The 21,904-nt window shown below is 35.7% G+C and overlaps 1 protein-coding gene across 1 annotated transcript; it reads right to left on the reverse strand.

Moving 5' to 3' along the window:
- Positions 1-51: 51 nt before the first annotated feature.
- On the reverse strand, positions 52-21,863 carry LOC134821881 (uncharacterized). The gene is made up of 17 exons (XM_063832689.1): positions 21,731-21,863; positions 20,863-21,045; positions 20,379-20,675; positions 18,092-18,373; positions 17,896-18,000; positions 17,515-17,609; positions 17,036-17,135; positions 16,816-16,877; positions 16,420-16,509; positions 16,110-16,191; positions 15,821-15,908; positions 3,121-3,194; positions 2,287-2,373; positions 1,936-2,136; positions 1,457-1,580; positions 877-943; positions 52-457 (listed from the first exon to the last, which is right to left on the reverse strand). The coding sequence occupies exons 1-17, from the start codon at positions 21,795-21,797 to the stop codon at positions 200-202; spliced, it is 2,262 nt and encodes a 753-aa protein (XP_063688759.1). The 5' UTR covers positions 21,798-21,863; the 3' UTR covers positions 52-199.
- Positions 21,864-21,904: the final 41 nt, after the last annotated feature.

The following is a 21,904-nucleotide window of genomic DNA, read 5'->3' on the forward strand; positions in this document are numbered from 1 at the left end:
TCTCTGGATTAATGAATATTAATTGATGTACAAATTACGATTTCCTCTTTAAATTAAATACTTAAATACAATCAAACGGAAGAAATTGAACATAATTGTTGCGGTAATGTATAATTATATCTTTATATCTCATTAAATGAGAATAATATTATGTACATTTAGAGTCACCACCATGCCAAATTTCTTTAAAAGTAATTATTTAGTCATCAAAAAAGCCTCTCGGAATGGAATCACCCTCATCATCAGAACCACCAGAATCACCTACACCATCTTCAGTAGTGGTGTAATACATAACGATATCGGTAATTGGTTCATCTTTATCACTATCACCAAAACAATCCTTCGTCTTTCTGACCCTCATGTCTGCCGCTGCGTCGTAGTCATCGAATGAGAATGTTCTGGGAACGTCATCATCTCCTTCTTCTAGCTGAAGGCCCGTCCCGTACTGTATATTCACCTGGAGATTATTAACACATGTTATTTGGAGGCTTATAAAACTAAAGATCATGTCTCATCACCTATAAGATCCCTCCAGAAGCATATTGCACTGTAATATAAGATACATGATCATTCTATCTGTTATTAATAAAACAAATATAATAAAACAAATATTTATTTCTACGGCACAATCAAACAATATCAATAATAAATAAATCAGGGGAGGTTTGAAGAGGTTTGAAGTGCCGAAGGCCACTGCTTATCTTTAGGATTTGAGAGTGACCTGTGCTTAAAACCCCCTCAACCATCCACTACGTCAATATACTTATTAAGTTATTATACAAATATAGAAAAATATAATAATCTAAAATTACTTATTGGTTTAGTTTGGTGACACAGATTATAGATAATCCTATTGAATATGATGATAATAGCTACCTGGATGCACTGTGGTATACGGGATGCAACTCCATTGTGGCAACTAATCTTTCCTTCTCCTATCATCCTGCGGTGAAGCCAACGTAATTAAAGATATAATTGAAGATATAATTCCCAAAGGAATCCCTTTTGTGGTGAATTAGGGCGGTAACTACCAGAAACCATAGCCACTTATATGTCTGCAAGATAACACTAATAGGAAATTATGTTTGTTGACACTATAGTTATTATTATAAACTAGCAACTGAACCCCTCTAACTCTGAAGGTGATGCACAATTTAGCCAAAATTGGACAAAATATGGGCTTGGCTGTGCCGCGGGCACCAATGGGCGTCCGGAGTCCGAGACCCCTCAAAAGTTCGGTCGCGGGTCGAAGTTTGTTGGTCGACTGCCATCTCGATAAAGTTTCACAAACCCCCTGAATAAGGACTATAGTACAACAAACATAATTAGTAATCTGTAAAATGAAGAGAGTTACGTTTCGATGTCAAACAAAAATTATAAGTATAACCTCATGAGTGTTTTTATTCAGTTGATAAACAAGTAAACAGTCTACACGGTTATTATGCCGTTATTTCACCTGTATCCTGTATAGCACTCTATGTTGTGATATTTCCCATGTGCAATGATCTTTGTGTTGGATCTTTTAACGTATACTCCTCCACAAGGTCTTAGTGGCCGTGGACATCCCTTCTCCGTTCCCTCTGAACAATTATTTAATTAGCTTGTTAATTGGCTAATTAATTGGAGAAGCTGTTCTATAAAACCTTATTTCACCTCATTAAAATACAGCCATGCATTGCCGCTAGTACTAACAGGCTTTAAGACAAATTTTTATTTTAAAGCATATCCGATAAAATAACTAAATTAAAATGAATGTCTTAGTTTAAATTGGTAATTTTGCCTAATAGTTGTTCAATCAGTGGCACGAAGGGTTTAACTGTAAAAAGATGATAAGAAATCAGAAAAGAGGGAATCATTTTCACGGACAGCTTATTTTATAAATTTAAACATTGTACTACTGGATTAATGTGCAAACTAATAAAAACCTTTACTTACTAAAATTAGCAGAAACTGTACAGAAAGAGTACGCCAACTCGAAATTGACCTTGTCGTTTTGGAAATAATTCCGAGGAGGCCCGACGTCAAACCACTTAAACTCGTTTTTGAGGTTCTGATTGCTGTCGGGGTATCGGCACATCACAGTGTAGTCCTCTTCACCGTACCCAAAACCATCATTAGGCTGGTCCCAACCCTTGCCTGGAAATTGTTGTTGTATACGTTTATACTTTAACTGTAGATTCTTGATGTAATTAGTCTAATTATTAATTAATAAGATTACTCGAATTAAACACGTTAAGACCTTGACCCTTATATAGATTGGACCTAAAAAGTACAGTCAATAGTTACTTGTTTTGTGATAAGCCCAGTTAGTGTAGGTCACATCTTTACCGTTCATCCACTTCCAAATACCGCTAATCGCCTCATCAGTAAATCCTAAATAATATAAACAGATGTGTAGAGATTATGTAAGGTTTGACGCTATTACTGAATTTCAAAAAAAAAGTGAAGCCTCGATACAGAACCATGGTGAATAAGAAACAATGTTCTCGTATCTTCGTATGAAAATTACGCTCACATAATTAGAGCTGTGGAATGATAAAAGCTGCAGATAAATTTAATGAACAATTTAACTTTGCATCGCAAATGAACTAAAAAAGTACTCTAAGGAGTCTAAGGAGTCTAAGGAGTCTAAGGAGTCTAAGGAGTCTAAGGAGTCTAAGGAGTCTAAGGAGTCTAAGGAGTCTAAGGAGTCTAAGGAGTCTAAGGAGTCTAAGGAGTCTAAGGAGTCTAAGGAGTCTAAGGAGTCTAAGGAGTCTAAGGAGTCTAAGGAGTCTAAGGAGTCTAAGGAGTCTAAGGAGTCTAAGGAGTCTAAGGAGTCTAAGGAGTCTAAGGAGTCTAAGGAGTCTAAGGAGTCTAAGGAGTCTAAGGAGTCTAAGGAGTCTAAGGAGTCTAAGGAGTCTAAGGAGTCTAAGGAGTCTAAGGAGTCTAAGGAGTCTAAGGAGTCTAAGGAGTCTAAGGAGTCTAAGGAGTCTAAGGAGTCTAAGGAGTCTAAGGAGTCTAAGGAGTCTAAGGAGTCTAAGGAGTCTAAGGAGTCTAAGGAGTCTAAGGAGTCTAAGGAGTCTAAGGAGTCTAAGGAGTCTAAGGAGTCTAAGGAGTCTAAGGAGTCTAAGTAGTACTTACCTATAAAAGCACATTGTTGGCTGGCTCCTCTCATGAGCATAACTTTAACAGCTAGCAGGTTATCCACCTCTGATCTAATGAGATTATCAACAGTGATTACCTGTGATACCGACGGCCAAGCCCCTTCATTATTATGGGTCCCACGGAGTCGACGGAGATCATATCATGTCACCAATAAGTGACGTCGTAACTGTTAAATCGCGTAATCGTAACTGTTAAATCGTTTAATCGTAACTGTTAAATCGTTTATTTATTTATTAGTTGATTAAACTTTCAATATATAATTCTAGCGTGTTTTCTCTGTATTGTATTGTATTATCTCGTACGATCTCCGAGAGACACCTTCATATTTTAACACTTAACTCACGCATAGAAATTATGCAGCGTCTGCCTATTCTCCAAGTAGTGGTTCACGGCCGGTTCTGTGGTGTGGGAGCTACGCGGTAGGGCTTATATAAGGGCTCCTTTTAAACTTTTTCATTTGTTATCCAGCGTACGTATCTCCTCATATTATTGTATCCGCTAGTTTTATAATATTGTATCCGTCAGCTTGATTCTATTGAATTTATTAATGAAATTCTTGCCACATGCAGTCGTTTTCCAGTTAAGGTAACTCATTATTTATAAAATACCCCCTCTCATTATAACACCTGTATAATACCGAATTCGAGAGACCAGTTTTTTTCTTCACGTGAGTTCTTTATCACCTTCACCTATTTAATATGTTTTATAGGTATTTTATCAGGGTCTGTTTGACTCGTCCTGAATTTTTGTACAGTACATTTATTCATTATTCAAAAGTTTAAAAAAATCTTTATAAAGGCTATGCCAATAAACAAATTAAAAAACTTTTGCTCGGTGTATAACTGGTTCCTATAAAAGTATGAACATTATGATATAGTTGTTATCATTTTTATTTTGTTCTAGATTTTCTGATCTTCTATCTGCTACATTTTCGGGTAAACTGTCACAACTTCTCCTTGCGACGCGTTCACTCATGTTTCCTAGATACAGTGTGTTTTTCACCTTGTTACCTCGTCACTTCGATAATTGGTATTACTATTATCCCGATAATAACTGTTATAATAAGGGCGGGGCCAATGTAGGTTGTAGTACAAACAGGCTGTATTATTGTAGAAATTATTTTTTACGATCGTTTTCCGTGTTTCTTTTTTTGTCCCCTTTTTTTCTGTGTTATTGCCATTATATAAACTCATTTTTTTCACGACACCATCACCTTCATTTCTGGGGTTTAATTTGGGGGGAGGGGGAGCTACACCAAGTAAGGGCGGGGCCATTTCCAGATTAACAATGACTCTGCAAATTAACAGCAAATGCGAGAGGAATGAACCCGGGGAGGGCCTCATTGCTAATACTCGATCCCTATAGATACGAGAACCCCTAGGGACTACCGGTGGGTGATGAATAATTGAGAATCCAACAGGATCTTGTTCTCTTTATTATAGTAGAAGCTCTTACGGGCATTGTCTGCTCGATACGCTAGGGACCCCAGATACACCTTACTAGACGTATTTTTGACCGTAGAATCGATTAAAAGTGGTTTTAAGATGATTGGACTGACTTTTTGGGGGTAAAATTGCAAAAAACCGATTTTTGGGCAAAAAATAGGCCAAAAAACCATGTTTTTTGATATTTTGAACAAGTTAATTTTGTTGGCATGTCGGCAAAACTTGCATGGAGATAGCTAAAACACAGCCGCACAAGATGATATAAAAATTTTTAAAATCCCTCTATTTTTTTGGGGGTAAAAATCCAAAAAACTGGTAAAAATTTTGACTTTTTTGCTTGAAGTTTGAATAATTTTTGGCAGTTGTATTAAATCAATCCAAAAATAGTCACATCGTGTTTGCCTAAATTTTTCCTTTCCGAAAAGTACCCATTTCATATACTTTATCGAAGTTTGAATATTGTCACTCCGCAAGCGTTTTTGCCAAATTTTCGACGCGCACTACGCGCAAAAGCATTTAGTTGTTATCAATTGGCACCCGCGCGTTCATCATAAATTTCAAACAGCTATAACTCAGCGAGATTATGTCCGTTCTAGCTCATATTTTCACACCAAATAGAAAATAATGTGATCTTATTGCTGACAAAATATGAATATAATTACTCTATTTGCCTTAGAGTAATAGACTGTCAAAGTTTAAAACGCGCATTGGTATAGCACGTGACTAATAAGGCCAAATTTATACTTCTTAACATATTATCAATCCTTAGACATCATACTATTGTGTCCAATTAGCGGTTAGGTCTCTAAACTCGTAGCAGAAAACAAGTCTTTTTGCCCGTAAGAGCCTCTACTATTATGCTGATTCCGGGAAGCATTCGTTTTACGCTCTAATCCTATTAAAAATCGAGATATCGGTCATTGAAAAATGAATAATTATAGGCCTGTCAATGATTGCAGCCCAATTAAGAGCTGATCAGTTGCAGCTACTTGTGCCATATAAGGGATAATTGACTTCAGTTAACTGAAGTCACGTGACCGCCAATCCTATCACGTGACCTTGATTCGTAAATCCTTGGTCACGTGATCACATTCGTAACGTGTCGAATGCTGACTAGGATATCTCGTGACGTCACCAGAGCTCAAGCTTCCTGACCAGGCCTTATATGGAATAATATAGTGTATCAAGTGTAATTGGATCCAATTAAGATGAGCTGCGCAATTATCGCAGCATCTCGATCTGGTATCACCTTTTGAAACTCAGCAGGCAGCTGGGCCAGAGATTTTAAAATAGAAGGATTTTTGTTGATGAAAATCGAAGCGAAAATCATGTAACCCTATGTTTCCGAGGACGCCGAACACGATAAAACTGGTTATAATTATCATACTCAAGGGCAAATTGCTTTAAAATGCATTTGAATGTCGTAGATGTTATTATAAGCTAAGCGCCTGAGCGGCTTATCGGGTGGCACCAGTCTCTCTGCCGAATCTCAGTAATTGTAAACAACGACGCTACTAGTTCTCAGCTAATAATCGGGCTTATGAAGGAAAGATCTCAAGTTCAGAAGACGAAAGAAATTTATTCAAATATTTGCTTAAGATTAACGAATACGGATTTCAACCAATATCGAAAAGGACTACCAAGGATTGTATCGGGACTTCTATAAGCGGTATTTCAAGTCTTTATAACGGTTTAAGGATGAACTAACGGTATTTAAGGATTGTGCTAGGGCTACTTACGGATAAGTTGACGCTCCTTCATGAGAATGGTCCCCTTCCGTTGTACACTACTCATTGCCTTTTGCCTCAAATTTAAAGTTAACCTTACCTTTTACTTAGCATATGTAGTTAATATTACCTTGTATCTTACAATTAGAGTTAACCTTACCTTTTACTTAGCATATGTAGTTAATATTACCTTGTATCTAACAATTTGAGTTACCATTTACTTGTGCCTTAAAATCTAGAGTTATAATGTTACATTATACCTTATATATGGAGTTAACGTTCCATTATACATTACATCTAGAGTTAACATTACATTATACCGTACATCTAGAGTTAACGTTACATTATACCGTTAACGTTACATTATACCTTACATCGTGATTCGTGAGTTAACATTACATTTGTTGAACGAGGATATCAACGAGGTCTTCATTAATTTCTTCATAACTCTTCGCTGACAGAATCAGCATCAAAGAGGTCGAATAATAACTTCATAGACCATAGTTCGTAACTGACAGGATCAGTATTAATGAGGTCGAATGATTACTTCATAGCTCGTCACTAACTGGATCCTTATCTAGATGTAAGATATAATGTAACGTTAACTCTAGATGTAAGGTATAATGTAACGTTAACTCTAGATGTAAGGTATAATGTAACGTTATAACTCTAGATGTAAGGTATAATGTAACGTTAACTCTAGATGAAAGGTATAATGTAACGTTATAGCTCTAGATGTAAGGTATAATGTAACGTTAACTCTAGATGTAAGGTATAATGTAACGTTATAGCTCTAGATGTAAGGTATAATGTAACGTTATAGCTCTAGATGTAAGGTATAATGTAACGTTATAGCTCTAGATGTAAGGTATAATGTAACGTTATAGCTCTAGATGTAAGGTATAATGTAACGTTATAGCTCTAGATGTAAGGTATAATGTAACGTTATAGCTCTAGATGTAAGGTATAATGTAACGTTATAGCTCTAGATGTAAGGTATAATGTAACGTTAACTCTAGATGAAAGGTATAATGTAACGTTAACTCTAGATGTAAGGTATAATGTAACGTTATAACTCTAGATGTAAGGTATAATGTAACGTTAACTCTAGATGTAAGGTATAATGTAACGTTATAACTCTAGATGTAAGGTATAATGTAACGTTAACTCTAGATGTAAGGTATAATGTAACGTTATAGCTCTAGATGTAAGGTATAATGTAACGTTAACTCTAGATGAAAGGTATAATGTAACGTTATAGCTCTAGATGTAAGGTATAATGTAACGTTAACTCTAGATGTAAGGCATAAGGGAGTTATGTGCCTCGCCGGGCTAAAGTAGTGGATGACCTTGCTGTACGGCAAGTTAAACAAGGATCTGAAACTACTAGGTTCCGTACAGACTCAACTCTGCACCCGTGTCAATATGTTCATTATATGCAAGCCTCTTGATTTATAATGTAACGTTATAGCTCTAGATGTAAGGTATAATGTAACGTTATAGCTCTAGATGTAAGGTAGAATGTAACGTTATAGCTCTAGATGTAAGGTATAATGTAACGTTAACTCTAGATGAAAGGTATAATGTAACGTTATAGCTCTAGATGTAAGGTATAATGTAACGTTATAGCTCTAGATGTAAGGTATAATGTAACGTTAACTCTAGATGTAAGGTATAATGTAACGTTATAGCTCTAGATGAAAGGTATAATGTAACGTTATAGCTCTAGATGTAAGGTATAATGTAACGTTAACTCTAGATGTAAGGTATAATGTAACGTTATAGCTCTAGATGTAAGGTATAATGTAACGTTATAGCTCTAGATGTAAGGTATAATGTAACGTTATAGCTCTAGATGTAAGGTATAATGTAACGTTAACTCTAGATGTAAGGTATAATGTAACGTTATAGCTCTAGATGTAAGGTATAATGTAACGTTATAGCTCTAGATGAAAGGTATAATGTAACGTTATAGCTCTAGATGTAAGGTATAATGTAACGTTAACTCTAGATGTAAGGTATAATGTAACGTTATAGCTCTAGATGTAAGGTATAATGTAACGTTATAGCTCTAGATGTAAGGTATAATGTAACGTTATAGCTCTAGATGTAAGGTATAATGTAACGTTATAACTCTAGATGTAAGGTATAATGTAACGTTATAGCTCTAGATGTAAGGTATAATGTAACGTTATCGCTCTAGATGTAAGGTATAATGTAACGTTAACTCTAGATGAAAGGTATAATGTAACGTTATAGCTCTAGATGTAAGGTATAATGTAACGTTAACTCTAGATGTAAGGCATAAGGGAGTTATGTGCCTCGCCGGGCTAAAGTAGTGGATGACCTTGCTGTACGGCAAGTTAAACAAGGATCTGAAACTACTAGGTTCCGTACAGACTCAACTCTGCACCCGTGTCAATATGTTCATTATATGCAAGCCTCTTGATTTATAATGTAACGTTATAGCTCTAGATGTAAGGTATAATGTAACGTTAACTCTAGATGTAAGGTATAATGTAACGTTATAGCTCTAGATGTAAGGTATAATGTAACGTTATAGCTCTAGATGTAAGGTATAATGTAACGTTATAGCTCTAGATGTAAGGTATAATGTAACGTTATAACTCTAGATGTAAGGTATAATGTAACGTTAACTCTAGATGTAAGGTATAATGTAACGTTATAGCTCTAGATGTAAGGTATAATGTAACGTTATAGCTCTAGATGTAAGGTATAATGTAACGTTATAACTCTAGATGTAAGGTATAATGTAACGTTAACTCTAGATGTAAGGTATAATGTAACGTTATAGCTCTAGATGTAAGGTATAATGTAACGTTATAGCTCTAGATGTAAGGTATAATGTAACGTTATAACTCTAGATGTAAGGTATAATGTAACGTTAACTCTAGATGTAAGGTATAATGTAACGTTATAGCTCTAGATGTAAGGTATAATGTAACGTTATAGCTCTAGATGTAAGGTATAATGTAACGTTATAGCTCTAGATGTAAGGTATAATGTAATGTTATAGCTCTAGATGTAAGGTATAATGTAATGTTATAGCTCTAGATGTAAGGTATAATGTAACGTTATAGCTCTAGATGAAAGGTATAATGTAACGTTAGCTCTAGATGTAAGGTATAATGTAACGTTATAGCTCTAGATGTAAGGTATAATGTAACGTTATAGCTTTAGATGTAAGGTATAATGTAACGTTATAGCTCTAGATGTAAGGTATAATGTAACGTTATAACTCTAGATGAAAGGTATAATGTAACGTTAACTCTAGATGTAAGGTATAATGTAACGTTATAGCTCTAGATGTAAGGTATAATGTAACGTTATAGCTCTAGATGTAAGGTATAATGTAACGTTATAACTCTAGATGAAAGGTATAATGTAACGTTAACTCTAGAAGTAAGGTATAATGTAACGTTATAGCTCTAGATGAAAGGTATAATGTAACGTTATAGCTCTAGATGTAAGGTATAATGTAACGTTATAGCTCTAGATGTAAGGTATAATGTAACGTTAACTCTAGATGTAAGGTATAATGTAATGTTATAACTCTAGATGTAAGGTATAATGTAACGTTAACTCTAGATGTAAGGTATAATGTAACGTTAACTCTAGATGTAAGGTATAATGTAACGTTATAGCTCTAGATGTAAGGTATAATGTAACGTTATAGCTCTAGATGAAAGGTATAATGTAACGTTATAGCTCTAGATGTAAGGTATAATGTAACGTTATAGCTCTAGATGTAAGGTATAATGTAACGTTATAGCTCTAGATGTAAGGTATAATGTAACGTTATAACTCTAGATGTAAGGTATAATGTAACGTTATAACTCTAGATGAAAGGTATAATGTAACGTTAACTCTAGATGTAAGGTATAATGTAACGTTAACTCTAGATGTAAGGTATAATGTAACGTTAACTCTATACGTAAGGTATAATGTAACGTTATAGCTCTAGATGTAAGGTATAATGTAACGTTATAGTTCTAGATGTAAGGTATAATGTAACGTTATAGCTCTAGATGTAAGGTATAATGTAACGTTATAGCTCTAGATGTAAGGTATAATGTAACGTTATAGCTCTAGATGTAAGGTATAATGTAACGTTATAACTCTAGATGAAAGGTATAATGTAACGTTAACTCTAGATGTAAGGTATAATGTAACGTTATAGCTCTAGATGTAAGGTATAATGTAACGTTATAGCTCTAGATGTAAGGTATAATGTAACGTTATAACTCTAGATGAAAGGTATAATGTAACGTTAACTCTAGATGTAAGGTATAATGTAACGTTATAGCTCTAGATGAAAGGTATAATGTAACGTTATAGCTCTAGATGTAAGGTATAATGTAACGTTATAGCTCTAGATGTAAGGTATAATGTAACGTTATAGCTCTAGATGTAAGGTATAATGTAACGTTAACTCTAGATGTAAGGTATAATGTAACGTTATAGCTCTAGATGTAAGGTATAATGTAACGTTATAACTCTAGATGAAAGGTATAATGTAACGTTAACTCTAGATGTAAGGTATAATGTAACGTTATAGCTCTAGATGTAAGGTATAATGTAACGTTATAGCTCTAGATGTAAGGTATAATGTAACGTTATAACTCTAGATGTAAGGTATAATGTAACGTTAACTCTAGATGTAAGGTATAATGTAACGTTAACTCTAGATGTAAGGTATAATGTAACGTTATAACTCTAGATGAAAGGTATAATGTAACGTTAACTCTAGATGTAAGGTATAATGTAACGTTATAGCTCTAGATGTAAGGTATAATGTAACGTTATAGCTCTAGATGTAAGGTATAATGTAACGTTAACTCTAGATGTAAGGTATAATGTAACGTTATAGCTCTAGATGTAAGGTATAATGTAACGTTAACTCTAGATGTAAGGTATAATGTAACGTTATAGCTCTAGATGTAAGGTATAATGTAACGTTATAGCTCTAGATGAAAGGTATAATGTAACGTTAACTCTAGATGAAAGGTATAATGTAACGTTAACTCTAGATGAAAGGTATAATGTAACGTTAACTCTAGATGTAAGGTATAATGTAACGTTAACTCTAGATGTAAGGTATAATGTAACGTTATAGCTCTAGATGTAAGGTATAATGTAACGTTAACTCTAGATGTAAGGTATAATGTAACGTTATAGCTCTAGATGTAAGGTATAATGTAACGTTAACTCTAGATGTAAGGTATAATGTAACGTTATAGCTCTAGATGTAAGGTATAATGTAACGTTAACTCTAGATGTAAGGTATAATGTAACGTTATAGCTCTAGATGTAAGGTATAATGTAACGTTATAGCTCTAGATGTAAGGTATAATGTAACGTTATAACTCTAGATGAAAGGTATAATGTAACGTTATAGCTCTAGATGTAAGGTATAATGTAACGTTATAGCTCTAGATGTAAGGTATAATGTAACGTTATAGCTCTAGATGTAAGGTATAATGTAACGTTAACTCTAGATGAAAGGTATAATGTAACGTTATAGCTCTAGATGTAAGGTATAATGTAACGTTATAGCTCTAGATGTAAGGTATAATGTAACGTTAACTCTAGATGTAAGGTATAATGTAACGTTATAGCTCTAGATGAAAGGTATAATGTAACGTTATAGCTCTAGATGTAAGGTATAATGTAATGTTATAGCTCTAGATGTAAGGTATAATGTAACGTTATAGCTCTAGATGTAAGGTATAATGTAACGTTATAGCTCTAGATGTAAGGTATAATGTAACGTTATAGCTCTAGATGTAAGGTATAATGTAACGTTATAGCTATAGATGAAAGGTATAATGTAACGTTAACTCTAGATGAAAGGTATAATGTAACGTTATAGCTCTAGATGTAAGGTATAATGTAACGTTAACTCTAGATGTAAGGTATAATGTAACGTTATAGCTCTAGATGTAAGGTATAATGTAACGTTATAGCTCTAGATGTAAGGTATAATGTAACGTTAACTCTAGATGTAAGGTATAATGTAACGTTATAGCTCTAGATGTAAGGTATAATGTAACGTTATAGCTCTAGATGTAAGGTATAATGTAACGTTAACTCTAGATGTAAGGTATAATGTAACGTTAACTCTAGATGTAAGGTATAATGTAACGTTAAAGCTCTAGATGTAAGGTATAATGTAACGTTAACTCTAGATGTAAGGTATAATGTAACGTTATAGCTCTAGATGTAAGGTATAATGTAACGTTATAGCTCTAGATGTAAGGTATAATGTAACGTTATAGCTCTAGATGTAAGGTATAATGTAACGTTAACTCTAGATGTAAGGTATAATGTAACGTTATAGCTCTAGATGTAAGGTATAATGTAACGTTATAGCTCTAGATGTAAGGTATAATGTAACGTTAACTCTAGATGTAAGGTATAATGTAACGTTATAGCTCTAGATGTAAGGTATAATATAAGGTTAACTCTAGATGTAAGGTATAATCTAAGATGAGAAGTACGAATGAGTCGGACTTTTCAATTTACTCGTATCGTACGTACTTTTAAATTCTACTGAAAAGTTCTTCTTCTAGAAATCGATGGAAGAGTTCTAAATCGCTTGTTACGGACTAATATAGAGCGTTTTCAAAAACTTGTGTTTCTATATTCCAATCTTCGATTAACTTAGAGTTTAACTTTAAAAGAAACAAGCTGTTTAAATAAGTAAATTGTCTAGTAATTTAGTAGAATTTTTGTTTTACTTTTAAATGCTTGCCTGGCCTAAGAATTCTGTGTTTAATTTGTTCGCGAACGGTATATTTTGTCTAACATCGGCAATTAACAATTACATTTTACAACGGCCCCGATGATAATAATTCAAAAACAAAAAAATTCTATCTGAATCGTACGTCGTATGAGTCGGACTTTTCAAAGTTGCGTACAAGTACGTACTTTTCCCCCTAAACGAGTCCGTACTTCTCATCTTAGGGTATAATGTAACGTTAACTCTAGATGTAAGGTATAATGTAACGTTAACTCTAGATGTAAGGTATAATGTAACGTTATAGCTCTAGATGTAAGGTATAATGTAACGTTAACTCTAGATGTAAGGTATAATGTAACGTTATAGCTCTAGATGTAAGGTATAATGTAACGTTATAGCTCTAGATGTAAGGTATAATGTAACGTTAACTCTAGATGTAAGGTATAATGTAACGTTATAGCTCTAGATGTAAGGTATAATGTAATGTTATAGCTCTAGATGTAAGGTATAATGTAACGTTATAGCTATAGATGAAAGGTATAATGTAACGTTATAGCTCTAGATGAAAGGTATAATGTAACGTTATAGCTCTAGATGTAAGGTATAATGTAACGTTATAGCTATAGATGAAAGGTATAATGTAACGTTATAGCTCTAGATGTAAGGTATAATGTAACGTTAACTCTAGATGTAAGGTATAATGTAACGTTATAGCTCTAGATGTAAGGTATAATGTAACGTTATAGCTCTAGATGTAAGGTATAATGTAACGTTAACTCTAGATGAAAGGTATAATGTAACGTTATAGCTCTAGATGTAAGGTATAATGTAACGTTAACTCTAGATGAAAGGTATAATGTAACGTTATAGCTCTAGATGTAAGGTATAATGTAACGTTAACTCTAGATGTAAGGTATAATGTAACGTTATAGCTCTAGATGTAAGGTATAATGTAACGTTATAGCTCTAGATGTAAGGTATAATGTAACGTTAACTCTAGATGTAAGGTATAATGTAACGTTAACTCCAGATATAAGGTATAATGTAACATTAACTCTAAATGTAAGGCACAAGTTAATGTTAATTGTTAACTTTAGATGTATAAAGGCACAAGCTAATGTTAACTCTAGAATATGTAATGTATAATGTAACGTTAACTCCAGATATAAGGTATAATGTAACGTTAACTTTAAATGTAAGGTACAAGTTAATGGTAACTCAAATTGTAAGATACAAGGTAATATTAACTACATATTATGATAGGAAAAAGTTTAAGGTTAAAGGTAAGGTTAACTTTAAATTTGAGGCAGAAGGTAACGAGTAATGTACAACGGAAGGGGACCATTCTCATAACAGGAGCGTCAACTTATCCGTAAGTAGCTTTGAACCGTTATAAAGACTTGAAATACCGCTTATAGAAGTCTCGATACAATCCTTGGTAGTCCTTTTCGATATTGGTTGAAATCCGTATTCGTTAATCTTAAGCAAATATTTGAATAAATTTCTTTCGTCTTCTGAACTTGAGATCTTTCCTTCATAAGCCCGATTATTAGTTGAGAACTAGTAGCGTCGTTGTTTACAATTACTGAGATTCGGCAGAGAGACTGGTGCCACCCGATAAGCCGCTCAGGCGCTTAGCTTATAATAACATCTACGACATTCAAATGCATTTTAAAGCAATTTGCCCTTGAGTATGATAATTATAACCAGTTTTATCGTGTTCGGCGTCCTCGGAAACATAGGGTTACATGATTTTCGCTTCGATTTTCATCAACAAAAATCCTTCTATTTTAAAATCTCTGGCCCAGCTGCCTGCTGAGTTTCAAAAGGTGATACCAGATCGAGATGCTGCGATAATTGCGCAGCTCATCTTAATTGGATCCAATTACACTTGATACACTATATTATTCCATATAAGGCCTGGTCAGGAAGCTTGAGCTCTGGTGACGTCACGAGATATCCTAGTCAGCATTCGACACGTTACGAATGTGATCACGTGACCAAGGATTTACGAATCAAGGTCACGTGATAGGATTGGCGGTCACGTGACTTCAGTTAACTGAAGTCAATTATCCCTTATATGGCACAAGTAGCTGCAACTGATCAGCTCTTAATTGGGCTGCAATCATTGACAGGCCTATAATTATTCATTTTTCAATGACCGATATCTCGATTTTTAATAGGATTAGAGCGTAAAACGAATGCTTCCCGGAATCAGCACAATAAAGAGAACAAGATCCTGTTGGATTCTCAATTATTCATCACCCACCGGTAGTCCCTAGAGAACCCCCCTTTACTTCTTAATGCACAGCTATGATATACAGAGTTGACATGTGAACTCTACCCTGTATCTAGCCCATTTCTAGGTCAGTTAAATTCTACTGATGGATCACATCACTAATTATACGTCACTAATTGGTGACAAGGATTTCAAGGATTTTAAAGGATTTCAAAATAAAATGATCATTACAATAAACATTGTGTCGGATCTAAATTGGTGACATGATCTGATCCCTTGGGACCCCTAATAATGAGGGGGCTTGACCTGAACGGGCTTCATTACCTGAACCTCTTGATTAAAAATAAATTCAATAACCAATTTCTAAAATCACTCGGTATAATTTTGAAAATTTCAAGGTCGATTGAATCTACTCACAATATTATACAAATTTACAATTAAATGACCCAGGCTGAAATAGTTCAATGAATGGTGATTGGTATTTTCAAAACATAGTGGGTACCTGATGGTTGCAAGATTTCCCCCTTGACTTTGACAATAAGCTCTTGCATTCTCCAAACTCTTGTGATGGGGGACGAAGAAGTTGACTTCTGTAAAAACGTATTGTAAAATATATTGTAAATATTAACTGAAATTTCCTAAAACTTTGTGAGCCCTATCAAAAGCAATAAGTTGGCAACATTAAAATACATTTAACAATACAAATTTCTCCATCATCTAAAAATTAATTTAATCATTAATTTATTTGTTAATTAATTCTATTTATTAATTAATTTAATCAACATTAGCACCGTTAGTTTTCAGGTCCTCCGTCTGATCACTGCAATCCTTGGACCAGTCCTCATCAGGATCATCACAGCCGAATGCTTTATACTGCAGGTGGTTTAACTTTAACTAATTAATCAATTATTTAATTAGTTGATGAGTTGATTATTAAAAAAACTGTCTAAACACGGTGGTTCAGCAACGTGCGAATATACAAACATATTGATTTTAGTTAATTATGTTGAATAGTTTTGATTGGCATAATTTAAAATACAAAAAGCTTAATACTAATATGATAGTATTATTGCGCATAAATATTGATAATATGAGAAAAACCTCGTTATCACAGTTCAACACAACGTAGTCTCCCTCTTTCAGAAGATCAATGCCATTAACGTTATCATACCCGTACAAATCGTGGTTAGACTGAAATGAAAAGGCGATTTTTGATATAGAGAAAAGTGGTCTAATATAAGGAACGAATAATTTTGAATTCAAGACTCGCCCGTCTCTGTTTCTGATTTTCGATCAGTGATAGGTAACATTATTTTAGTAACATAAAGGACAAAGTTAAATTCTACAAAGTTACAAAGTCACCATTAAAGCATTAAACCTTAGAACTACCAATAAATTTTTACAGAATGAAGTTCATACAAATGGATTAAAAGTTATCCAAAAAGAACATCATTGCAAGACTTTTGAAACACCCTGTACAATAAATCTAACACTTACAGTTCCTATATTCTTAGTATCGCCGTAAAGGGAATTATAGTTGGTTGGCAGTTGCCAGAAGCCTGGAAAGGAAGATGCAGTCGTTAATTCGACTGTGATTCAATTGTGACAATTAATTTGTTCATTAAACACACTGACTAGGACCATGTATTATTACCTTTATCAAGAAAATTAGACAATAAGTACATCTTTGATTGACGAATCAAATCAAAAAACGAACTTGCAGAATTTAGACACCCGTAACCACTGTCATGAGGACATCTTATCAAGTCATGTCCACTTTTACTACAGCAAATGTTCGCATCGCAGTTGTAATAATTCTGAAATAATTAAAATTAAATCAAATGATTAAAACAATCAATGCTACTCAGTTAAACTTTAACGTCATGGAAGGTCCTTCCTGATTTCTTACGTAACCAATAAGACTGGCAAAGTTTATATATATATAAGACTGCCGACTGGCAGAATCTGATAATCTTCCACAGAATGGGCAACAAAATATGTGGCAAAAATAATCATAGCAGACTATAAGACTATTAGCTTATTACGAAGCCCAATAAAATGACAGATTCTGCGTTAAATGGTGGCATCTGCAAAGTACGTGCTTATTGTAGAGCTGAAAGGTACTTACCGAGTTAGCGTACTTACCGAGTTAGCGTACTTACCGAGTTAGCGTACTTACCGAGTTAGCGTACTTACCGAGTTAGCGTACTCCTGTTTATATTGGACCCAATTGTTGATGTAACAGCACCAGCTCCCCCCGTACATGGAGTACGGGTAGTCTTGCGGACACGCTACGAAAATTATAGATTTGAACTAAACATGTTAAATTAGCATAGTATAAAGAATAAGATTGGGTCTCATTAAACAATCATAAGCAAAAATATGTAGTAAGCTTTTTTAATTTATGGACAGAACGAAAATCTCACGCAACGAATGATTAAAAAAATTTAATTCAAATTGTTGTAAGTGATAATTCATTGAAGGTGCTGTGGAAACATTTAATTATAATCACATAATCACATAATTAATGCACTACAACAGCTCATTTATCTAAAAATATGAATATCCAGTACTCACATGATTTGGTGACTGGTTTCATCATGTCGGGTGTCCATATTGCAACAGCACGGCGTGTCACACGTGGTGGTAGCTTGCAGAAACCGTCCGGTCCCGTATCACCGCCTGGAATTAAAGTAAGGCCAAGATACACACAATTCTTTTAAAAGATAATATTCTTTTAGTTCTAGGAATTTAACTTATTATAAGCGCTTACCACTAGGAGGATCTTCACAAACAATCTGATAAACGGTATAAGCGGAGGGTCCTCCCCTTCCGTACCCGCTATAACAGTTGTTTGACTGTCCGTATCTCTTGTACGTGTTTCCGGCATCTCCAGACGTGACGCATTGTGTGTAGGACTGGACAGCAAAGAAGGAGTACTCCTTTTGTACTGCATATTTCTGGCATTCCTCGATCGGGTTGTCAGAGTTGAATCTTACTCCGCCAGATATTGCACCCGCCCACCAACAACCACGACTTACTCGTTTACATGTTTCTGGAAAAATTAAGGTTCCGGTATCAAAACATGCTTGTTTGTGAACTACCCTAACCCTAACCCTCACCCTTATACGTAAACCAAACACTTATCCTCAACCTCATCGCAACCCTCACCCTTACCCTCACATTTAACCAGAGGTCCCCGACAACCCTCACCCTTACCCTCACCTTTAACCAGAGGTCTCCGACAACCCTCACTCTTACCCTCACCTTTAACCAGAGGTCCCCGACAACCCTCACCCTTACCCTCACCTTTAAGCAGAGGTCCCCGACAACCCTCACCCTTACCCACACCTTTAACCAGAGGTCCCCGACAACCCTCACCCTTACCCTCACCTTTAACCAGAGGTCTCCGACAACCCTCACCCTTACCCTCACCTTTAAGCAGAGGTCCCCGACAACCCTCACCCTTACCCACACCTTTAACCAGAGGTCCCCGACAACCCTCACCCTTACCCTCACCTTTAAGCAGAGGTCCCCGACAACCCTCACCCTTACCCTCACCTTTAAGCAGAGGTCCCCGACAACCCTCACCCTTACCCTCACCTTTAACCAGAGGTCTCCGACAACCCTCACCCTTACCCTCACCTTTAAGCAGAAGTCCCCGACAACCCTCACCCTTACCCTCACCTTTAAGCAGAAGTCCCCGACAACCCTCACCCTTACCCTCACCTTTAAGCAGAGGTCCCCGACAACCCTCACCCTTACCCTCACCTTTAAGCAGAGGTCCCCGACAACCCTCACCCTTACCCTCACCTTTAACCAGAGGTCTCCGACAACCCTCACCCTCACCCTCACCTTTAACCAGAAGTCGCCGACAACCCTCATCCTTACCCTCACCTTTAACTGCAGAAGTCCCCGACGTTCTTTAAAAAAATTAGATCTCCGAGCGTGAACCACATATAACAACTTATTTTCAGGAATGTACTATTACTATTATTATTATTAGAGAACTTTAAGTTCTACATCTTGCTCAGGGCGTGGGAATACGTTGAATAATTTATTAAAAGAGATACGTACCGAGTATTAGTAGTAGGACAAGCTTATTAGTGACTTACTCTGTGACTCAGTGACATATTTAGTGACCTATTAGTGACTTACTCTGTGACTTAGTGACATATTTAGTGACTTATTAGTGATTTATTATTGACTTAGTGACATATTTAGTGACTTAGTGGCTTAGTGGCTCAGTTGGTTAATCCGCCTGGTATCATGCTTGAGGTACCAGGTTCAATTTCCGACTCTGTCACTAGCCGTGGGGTGAGCGTCGTCGACGCTCAGCTAAGGATCCTGAGTGGTCTATGCAGCCCCCCGGTCCACTCAGCCAAATACTCGAGAAATCGGGTGTGAGGGTTAAATGAGGAGCTGCCCATTGCAGCAAAGTCTCGGGCGAAGAAAGTATGGTACACACTACCTTAGTACCTTAACCGTCACTGGCCTAATGTATAATTGAATCCTTCGTCTTCCTGTAATTGGCTGGTTACACACTTGTGTAACAATGTGGCTGTTGGAATGTCCGAAGTAACATAAGTGTTGAGATTTAAAAAAAATTAGTGACTGACTCTGTGTCTTAGAGACATTTTTTTATAATTTTTTTATTTTTTTATTTATTTTCTAATTTTATTTTTTTTATCTAGACACTTATTTTACTTCGGAGTATTCCAACAGCCATATTGTTACACAAGTGCAACCAGCCAATTACAGGAAGCCGAAGGATTTGTTTTTAGCCAGTGACGGTTAAGGTAGTGTGTACCATACTTTCTTCGCCCGAGACTTTGCTGCAATGTGCAGCTCCTCATTTAACCCTCACACCCGATTTCTCGAGTATTCGGCTGAGTAGACCGGGGGGCTGCATAGACCACTCACGATCCTTAGCTGAATGTCAACGACACTCACCCCACGACCAGGCAGGCAGTGGGATTTGAACCCGCAACCTCACGATTGCAAAGCTGGCTAACCAACTGCGCTACCTGGTCGTATTTAGTGACTTATTAATTACTTACTCTTGGTGGGAGTAGAACCGCTGACTGGTCTCACAGATGAGACAGCATCATTGTGCTTAGCAGCATATGCCACATTCTCAATACGAGTCCATTCAACAGGTCCAGTAGCTGTAAACAAAAGACGGCCCCCAAAGTTTGGTCCGTCATAGAACTCCCATTTTCCGTTACCATCTATTTTATACCGGGACGCTATGTTGTTGAAGTTTCTCTGTGTTAGATCCTCCACAGGACCACTGATTGAGAGGGTTCTGTCCCCTCTTTCTGCAGATGAGTAGTGCATACCTAACGTCAGTACGCCTGAGATGAAGCGATAGTTATATTACGTTGAGCTGGTGAAACCCTTAAATTAATAATAGTAGGATAGTAATAGACTTGATCTGAGTCAGCCCAGAGTCCAGACTTACTCGCCTGAATTTTTCGATCAAAGGAAATCAAAATATGGAGTATACGATTTGACCAAATTATAAAATTGAAGATAACTGACTTGCTTGAGAACAAGTTCCACTAGGACATTGTACGGACACTCCCGCACAGCACAAACTGTCTCTCTGAATCACACTGCCGTCACATTTGTTACCCTGTAGATAGCTGAACTGCTCCTTGTTCGAGTCACAACAGTAATGTCCGTTGTAGTAAACGTTGGGATGGGAAGCAGGACATTGAGATTCTGAAATGTAAGCAATACATTATGTTTTTATATATCTGTATTATAATTCAGAGGTGTTTGTTTTAGTATGCCCGCCCACATTGAAGCATTTCTTAAATCAAAATTTAGTCTTATACTGACACACGACAGTGCTTTCTCGGCAGGCTTAGAGCGGAATATAAAATGAAATGATGGGTTACGTAAACCAATTGTTTCAATCATAAACAAAGCATGATCTCTTTAGCGACAACTGAAATAGGAACTAAAATGCGAAAGTATAACTGGTTTCATTTGGTATTCCGCTCTTTAAATATATTGAATTAAAAATAAACCTACTGAACAACTTCTGATGAATCTAAATTATTAATTTAAAAAAATAGTTAATGATCTATGGCAATATGTTAAAACCAAGCAATTCAAATTTTGTGACGGAATCCTCGAATGAGTAGATAGCAGTATGTCATCTGCAAAGCAACAAGTCTCAAATATAAAACACGGCGGTGGTGTAAAACCCAACGTATGTACACTGACTTTTGCCTCCCTCCTGTATATTATGTAATAACATCTATAAACGAATTAAGAGCACATAAAGAGGCTCAGTGCTGGCCTATTTACACTTTCTAAGACTCCTCCTTTCAATATGTCTCATAATTATAGAAATTATCATTAAATTCCAGTATATCTGAACAATAATTAAATCACTTACTGTCTGCTCCATCAGCAAACGACAATGCAAGGAAAAGAAAAGCTAGAAACACCGAGACTCCCGTCATTGCTAGCAAAATATCAATAGACGACAAAGCGAAAAACCACTAGAGACACGTCAAATACATGGTTTACTGAGGGTCAACATTTCGAAAACCCCGTTAAAAATGAGAAT

Source organism: Bolinopsis microptera, chromosome 10 (assembly GCF_026151205.1).
Source record: "Bolinopsis microptera isolate Bmic1 chromosome 10, MBARI_Bmic_1.0, whole genome shotgun sequence".
Taxonomy (NCBI): domain Eukaryota; kingdom Metazoa; phylum Ctenophora; class Tentaculata; order Lobata; family Bolinopsidae; genus Bolinopsis; species Bolinopsis microptera.